The 8,332-nt window shown below is 35.6% G+C and overlaps 1 protein-coding gene across 1 annotated transcript; it reads right to left on the minus strand.

Annotated features, from left to right (window-relative positions):
- Positions 1-4,483: 4,483 nt before the first annotated feature.
- LOC131054032 (uncharacterized) lies at positions 4,484-5,653 on the minus strand. Its single transcript, XM_057988558.2, has 2 exons — positions 4,908-5,653; positions 4,484-4,791 (listed from the first exon to the last, which is right to left on the minus strand). Exons 1-2 carry the CDS (start codon positions 5,043-5,045, stop codon positions 4,654-4,656), a joined length of 276 nt encoding a protein of 91 aa, XP_057844541.1. The 5' UTR covers positions 5,046-5,653; the 3' UTR covers positions 4,484-4,653.
- Between the last annotated feature and the right edge of the window lie 2,679 nt (positions 5,654-8,332).

Below are 8,332 nucleotides of genomic sequence, written 5' to 3' on the forward strand. Positions count from 1 at the left end.
AATTTTTAAATAAAATATATGAGATATTAAATATAAACCTTCAACAAAAATTCTTTCTAATCTAATCTTCTTCAAAACTTCCATACACAATGAATATGATATTTATATGAAACGTTAACAACGATTGAGATGTTATTCACATAACATGACCTACATACTTTCACATAATTTCTAGATATTCATATTAACATATATACTAGGAAATATAAATATATATCTGTGTGTGTGTGTGTGTGTGTGTGTGTGTGTGTGTGTGTGTGTGTGTGAATAATAATTACATTCATATGTTAGCCTAAATAAGATTAATGTGTCTACAAGTCATCCATGTGAATAAGCCTTAAATAAAACATGTAATATAGGCCAGATCTAAAAGCCTATACATTACTTTAAAAGAAGGTACATACTATGTGTTACCCAATATAGATACTATTAGTCCCAAATAACTTCACATGCTTACTCTAGTTGGCACTTGATACAATCCTCTAGCATCAATCCACATAGTTGATCAATGTGGGCATGGTTAATACTTCATTACATCTAACTCTCTTTTTTTATAAAGTTTAGCCTTTGAAACTCTAGAATTTGATACTTCATACGTAGCATTACTTATCTTCCAAACCACAAGCCATAACTCACAACTACAACACAGTGCAAAACTAAACATTGTGGTAGTGCAACTGGGTGCACATACTATTTCTCAACAATAAACCTTAAAAATATATGACACATACTTCCATTCAATATAACAATTGATAAACACTCAAGATGAATTCCAAATATATCATAATGATAACATTAAGATACCTATCAACCATAGCATGCCACAGTCCTTTTGAAACTCAAATTCTTAGTTGTGTTATGATAGAATCTATTTAAATTACTATTGCTACTAGACACATGAAGTCAAGTATGATTATATTTAATTTTCACTAATATGTTGACTCTTTTGTAATCAATGACAACACAATGTTCAACTCTCTCTCTTCATATCTCTACTTGTGTACCTCTCTCTCTCTCTCTCTCTCTCTCTCTCTCTCTCTCTCTCTCTCTCTCTCTCTCTCTCTCTCTCTCTCTCTCTCTCTCTCTTCTCTCTCTCTCCTCTCTACTCTTTTTCTCGCCTCACTCTATCTCTCATTCCCTAGCCCTCCCTCCTTTCTTCCTTCCCTCTCTACCAATTTTATCACCTCTCTCTATCCCTCTATTCCTATCTTCCTCCTTCTATCTCTACTCATTTTCTCACCTCTACCTATCTTTTCCCTCGCTGACTCTCTTTTACTCTTTATCTCTCTCTCTCCATCTTGACTTTTCCAATTATTTTCTTTCATATTTCTCTACCTAGCTCTCCCTCTCCCTCTCCCTCTCTACCTATCTCACCCTTCCTCCTTTCCTACCTCTCTAACACACTCTCTACCTTTCCAAATCTCTCTCTCTCTCTCTCTCTCTCTCTCTCTCTCTCTCTCTCTCTCTGTATATATATATATATATATATATATATATCCATCTCTCCCTCTCCCTCCATCTCGCCCCCCAAATCTATTATCTTTTTTTCTATCTATCCCTCTCCCTCCAAAATTTTCTACCTCTAACACTACTTATTTCTCCATCCTTCCCTCTCTACTCTTTTTATTGCCTCTCTTTACATATATATCTCTCACTACTCTTTATAACTACCTTTGTGTCTACGAATCCCTCCCTCCAATGAACCCTCTCTCCACCTCCCTACCTCTCCCTCCCTCTCCCTCCTCTCCCACCCTCCCCTCTCAAATATTTATCTTACCTCTTCCTACTTATATATCTCTCTCACCATCTTTCACTCATTACTAGCTCTCTAACTCTCTCTCCCTCCCTCCAATGCATCCTCTCTCTCTCTCTCTCTCTCTCTCTCTCTCTCTCTCTCTCTCTCTCCTCTTTACTCATTTTTTCATCTCTCTATTTCTATCTCTCACTCCCTACCTGTCCCTCCCTCACCTCTTTCTCTATCTCTCTTTCTTCCTTCCTCCAATATACCCTCTCTCTACCTATATTTTGTTCTCTCCTTCTCTCTACTTCTCCTTTGATGATCTCTCTCTCTCTATTCCTCTTTCCCTCTCTACCCTTTTTATCACCTCTCTCTATCCCTATGTATATATCTCCTTCCCTCTCTATTATGTTTCTCACCTCTTTCTATCTCAACCCCTATCTAACACTCTCTAATACTCTTTTCCTCTCTACCTCTCTAATTGTCTCCAAACTTACTAACCTCTATCTCTCTCTCTACATACATCTTCCTCCATACCCACTTTATTAATCTCTCTCTCTTTACATTTGTATATTTTCCAATATCTCTCTCCCTCTCCATCAATCCCTCCACCAACTTTCTCTCTCCTACCCTCTACTTTTTTTCTCATCTCTCTATACCTTCATATTTCCATCTCTAACTCTAACTCTATCTTTATTTATCTCCCCTTCACCTCTACTTATTTCCCTACCTCTCTCTCTCTTCCTCCAACACACATTCTCAATTATTTTTCTCACCTCTCTCTCTATATCTCTCCTTGACCTCTACCTTCTTTCCTACCTCTAGCTCCCTCTCTCCAACACGTGTTCTCTCTACCTATTCCTCTCACCTTTCTCTATCTCTTTGCTTCCCTATCTCCTATCTCTCTTTATCTCCGCCTCTACCTCACCATCCATCCTTCCATATATCTAATTTTTTCTTGCCTCTCTCTACCCATATATCTCTATCACTCCATTTTTCTCTAACTACTCTATCTACCTCTCCCTTGCTCCCCCCAATGCACTCTCTTTCAACACCTCTTTACCTTTCGTTCCTCCCTTCATCCTTTCCTCTAATTTTTTTTCTCATCTCTCTCTATCTTTCTCTACTAGAACATCCCTCCCTCTCTATGCATTATTACCTCTCTCTCTAGTAGTTTTCTCATCATTCTTTATATGTTTGTACCTCATTCCCTACCTCTCTTTCCCTCCTTCCTTCCCTCTCTACTCTATTTATCAGAACCCTCCCTCCCTCCTTACCTCTCTACTCTTCTTATCACCTATCTACCTCTACCTTCCTCTATCTAACCCACCTCTCTCTCTCTCTCACTCCTACATAGCTTCTCTCTCCCTACCACTTCCTCCCTCCATACCTCTCTCTCTCCCTCAAACCCCCTCTCTATACCTCACTAACTCTCTCAATATATCTTTCTCTCTCTCTACATATCCATCTAGCCCCCTCCTTCCATCCTTACCTCTACTCTTTTTCTTTCCTCTCTCTACCTCTACACATCTCTCTCTCTCTCTCTCTCTCTCTCTCTCTCTCTCTCTCTCTCTCTCTCTCTCTCTCTCTCTCTCTCTCTCTCTTCTACATATAACCACTCTCTATCTCTCACCCCCTACCTCTCCTTCCCTCCTTTGTTACTTATTTTCTCACCTCTCTACCTCTCCCTCCCTTAGACCCACCCTCTCAATTTCTCTCTCTATTTATCACTCTTATGCACCCCATCTTTGCCTACCTCTCTCTTTATCTCCCTCTCTAACTCTTTCTACCTCAATCTTAAAATTTAACTCTCCCTCTCCCTCCATCCCTCCCCTAACTCTCTCTAACTCCCCCTCCCTCCCTTCTTCACTCTCTACTCTTTTCCTCACCTCTCCCTAGCTTCCATTTTCTACCTCCTATACACTTTTTCTCACTTCTCTCTCTAATTCTACCTCTCCCTTCCTCCTTAATCTTTCTACTATTTTTCTTATTTTCTCTTCACATTTACCCCTCCCTCCTTCCCTCTCTACTTATCTTTTTTCACCTATCTCTCTCTATCTATCTCCCTCTATTTGCAACTCTTCCTCTCCCTTCCTCCATAATTGCCTCAAATATTTTTCTTACCTATTTATAACTATATCTTTCTCACTCCTTTGTGTCGTTACTATGTCTCTAACTACATCTCCATCCTCCCCCTCTTTATCTTGTCTACTCTCCCTCTTCCTCTCTATCATACAAAATGCATACAGATTCTTGTGAGCCCCAAAATATGTAGAAGAAACAAGATGAATTAAAAAAATTATGAACCCTAAAACACTTTGACATTTTGTTACTCACAAAATGCAAACGCCTTTTATAAGAAAAAATCTCATTAAATATTATGCTCTTATCATAATTCAATGGATAAAAAAACTCTCCCACAACTCTTCTTAATAGTTCTAATATAGTGTTCCATTGAAATAGAGTTTCTCTTTTACTTTTAGTTATACCTTGACATGCAAATTAAACACATTTCATTTCAAGTGAGCAACCATATCCTAATGAGAAGAAAGAACACATATACTTAATTTGAATTTAAATTTTAAATATAAATTTAAAAAATTACCCAACTTTTAAGATGACCATATCATTCTATACACTGATCATTTGACAATTATTTGAACAAATTAGAATACTGAAATCGTCTTAAACTCGAAGGCGGGCCTAGCAGGACGACAAATAGTAATAGAAAGGAAGACCAGGTCATGCACTATGGTAAAGTCCCCTTTCTTTATTACTCTAGCTGAGGAAAGCCACAGCTTCACAATGCTTCTTAAAGAAAATAAAATCTTATAAAATATTTACAGAAGCTCATACATGGAGGAAAGATAATATGCATGAACAAATGGAAGGAAACATGATATACATCGAGATGATTATGCTCCCTTGAATATCAAGAACTTGAGCGTCCCCAAACAGAAATAGATGAAACTTCCTTTGCCATGAGTGAAATAACAGCCAAAGTTCATCCCCACAATGCACTGCCATCCCCCGCCATAGAACTTATCAAACTCCTGCAAAAAAACAACCAGAACTAAATAACTCAGAATGATATGAATCCCAAAATTCACTTGTCCGAATTCCCTCTATTTCTACTCTCATATTAAATAGAAATCTAACCCAAACCAACCTTCTTGATATGGCATGCAATGTTTTGGCACTGGGAAACGTCAAACAAATCAAGAGCTTCGGATGCACAGAGCATTGCATGTCTTTGCAGCTCCTCCGCCATGTCTGTACTTTCTATAACTCCCCTCCCTTCCAACATTTTCCTTTTGGAAAACTAGAGAGTTTAGTCCAGTGATCTGAAATCTTTATAGGGCGAGTCTCTTATAACTTCTGAAACATTACACAACTTGAACTACTTTTCAAACAATATGTAATGGATCTTCATCCACATTACAAACAAATCAATAGTTAAATACACAACCTGAACTATCAATCGAACAATATGCAACAGATCTTCATCTACACGACAGACAAATAAAAAAAACACAATTTGAATTTCCTAAGATGATCCCCCAAACCAAATAACCTAACCTAAAGATCATTCGCTTCCAACATTTCTAAAGCTAATTGGCTCCAGTATTAGGGAAAGATTCAGCCTTCTAGCTATTATGGTGAAGAGCGAAATCTTCTAGAACGAAGGAAAAAAGAGATTAATGGTAAGGCTCTACAGAGCTATTAATGAATTACATTTAACGGTGAAAGAAAATTCCTATTCGAGGTGGGGTTGAAGGAATTTTTAAGGCTATGGGAAGCTTCAGATTTGTTGCAGCAGAAGCAGGTCTTAAGTCTTAGCATGGATCCAAATGTGCAGCGCGATTGTCGGTGGAAAGATTCATGTTCAATAATGCATGTGTACCGACCACCGCTCATAAAAATGTGATCCAATGTAATGCAAACAAAAAGTATAAGATGAGCATCAAAAAGTGAAGATTCTTTGTCTTCTTGCTTCTTTTAGGCCCCATGCATATGATTGAGGATGATCAAGTGCATCCCACATGGGTAGACTGATTTCACTTGCACTATGTTTAAGGGTCCACAATGTTTAGAGTTTTTCACATTTTTATTTTCCTTAGATTTATCCTTGAGTGGAATATAGACTAATCCAATAAAGTAGATTAATAATGAGTGTTAGTTGGATTGGCACATTGATAATTTAGAATAATTAAATATATATAAGTAAAAGAATAATCAATAACACATATGAGGATTAAGGTAGGTATTCAAATTTAAAATTTAATGTATTTTATAAGATTAAAATATCATTTAGATAGTTATCTTGAGATCATAAATTTCTATTTACTTTATATAAGGTTGATTTTAGAGACTGAGGATACATTTATGATTGTTGATATGTCTTGTATATGTCAACATGTACTCATGAGTTTTGTTTCTCATTTCATCAAATTCATATTGATTTTTCTTCCTTTCTTGATATATGAGTTCAAGAGGGTATGAAGTGCTCTATATTATGCAATATTTGTCTATGGAGATAACCATTAAGATTAAGGAGTTTCCATGAAAGTGCAACAAAGATCCAACATGAAAGAATAATTCTATTCTATCAATGGATTTATATATACAATTTGGTTATCTTATTCATTACAATAAAAAATATTTGTATATATAAACAAAGTTGAGATGTAAGACAACATAATATTATAGCATGCATTTGAATAGTATGTCTTTAGACATAAAATATAAATTCACAAGGATACTCTAAGTAAACTTAAGTAATAAGGTGTGAAATAATTTACAAGTGAAACTAGTTAGGTAATATCTCATTCATATCTAATGCATCCTCTTAAGTGCAACTAAAATTAGAAAACATGTAATGGTAGGCCTTATCTATAAGCTTTGATCGAACACCTATATGTAAATGAATCTCTCACAAATAGAGAAAATGACAAAAACCAGAGGGAAATAACTCCTCAAAAGAGAAAAAAAAAGAAGATATACTAGATAAAATATGGTAAGGATAAAACTCCATATGGTGAAAAAGGTCCCCAATAAGAGAGAAGAAGAGAGATAATGCAACCTTAATGTAGATTCTCTTGGATGGATGATATATTCTCAATTACAAGTGTTGAATATAATGAAAAATTATTAAAAAGAAATCTCTCCCCTTAGGGAAAAAAAAGCCAATGTTGTGTGTAGAATGTCTTCCCAGTCTTAAAAGGAATGTGAAGGAAGATAATAAAAGATCTATGATACCTGTGTCTTTTTATCAAGTGACTCCTAAAAAATTATACAGTGTAGAACCATGTGGAAATGGAAGTAGAACAAGATATGAAGATGATGATGAGTCCTATGATGCTACTTAAGGATGTCTGAATTAATCCCAAACTATGAGAACTAGATAAACAAAGAAGAAAAAAAGAGAGTTTCAATGTGCCCTCATGACATCCAATGAAGATCATATAACTCTAGAGGAGCTACCATAAAAAAGAATATGTCCTCAGCAGTATCCTAAAATATTTAACAAGTATTCATCCCAAGTAGTTAAATTTGAAAGATGATGATCTTGTTGCGTTCAGTTACTAAATGCCCAATTTGAAGCAACGCCGAATTATAGAGAAGTAGGAGTATGTTATATTACAATATAGGTCATCTAACTACACTCCTCATCCTTGGGTGCTATGTACACACAAGATACCTATGAGTGAACATATGATGAATTTCATAATTCTAGAATATGGGAATTCTCAGTGTCAAGATTCCAAATCAAACATAAATATGATTAACTATCTCATAATTTTTGTGTTAGTAGTTATACCTGGTAGGCTAAAGAATCATCTAGATTTTCTAGGGCATTACTAGTATAAGGATAAGTCACAATGTCATCACAACATTCATGTATTTCCTCTAGTGATGAAGTACATAGTTATATTATTATCAAATGGTCAATTCTTATAAGCATCTATAGGAACAAGATAGTCCAAGGAAGGACCATCTAGGAATAGAGGATTGGAATCATCCCAATACATCTAGTAAATTTGAAACCAAAGAGCACAAGGGAACTCAATGCCAATAATGATACTTATTATGTACTAGTCGATATTACAACCTACAAATTAAATAATATTATCAATAAATAATCTTGTGAAATAATTTATCTATTTAGATTACTTAAATTTTAGTTGCACAATAGACCAATCAAGAGATTTGTTGTTGTTGGAAACTTGAGTTATTCTATTCTGTTGTCATTGATGTCAACATGTCTTATGTTGTCATCGATGTCAACCGATTGAAGTAAGGATGGTGTAGTGGAAGTTCAATGTGCAAGAAAGAGTACTTATGTGTTATACTATGATGATGAAGTAAGGATGGTGTAGTAGAAGCTCCAATATGCAAGAAAGCCTATTTATGTGTTCTAGGACTATTGAATTATCCAGTGTATGGTTTTGATTAAAGGGTCAAACGGGTTTTGAAGGGACCTAAAACCCTTTATACAAAAAGCTACCTTCAGTAAGACATCAGGAAGAAAAAAACAAGAACAATAGCTAAATAAAAGGGAGAGGAAAGACACCAGATAACAACAAGGTACTA

This window comes from Cryptomeria japonica, chromosome 2, assembly GCF_030272615.1.
Source record: "Cryptomeria japonica chromosome 2, Sugi_1.0, whole genome shotgun sequence".
In the NCBI taxonomy this organism is placed as follows: Eukaryota; Viridiplantae; Streptophyta; class Pinopsida; order Cupressales; family Cupressaceae; genus Cryptomeria; species Cryptomeria japonica.

What these genes read in the sequence shown, in the direction of transcription:
- LOC131054032 (XM_057988558.2), bottom strand. Translation starts at nt 5,045, where the DNA reads ATGTTGGAAGGGAGGGGAGTTATAGAAAGTACAGACATGGCGGAGGAG. An exon ending in TTGCATGCCATATCAAGAAG is followed by an intron (nt 4,792 to 4,907) that starts GTTGGTTTGGGT and finishes GTTTTTTTGCAG; the next exon opens with GAGTTTGATAAGTTCTATGG.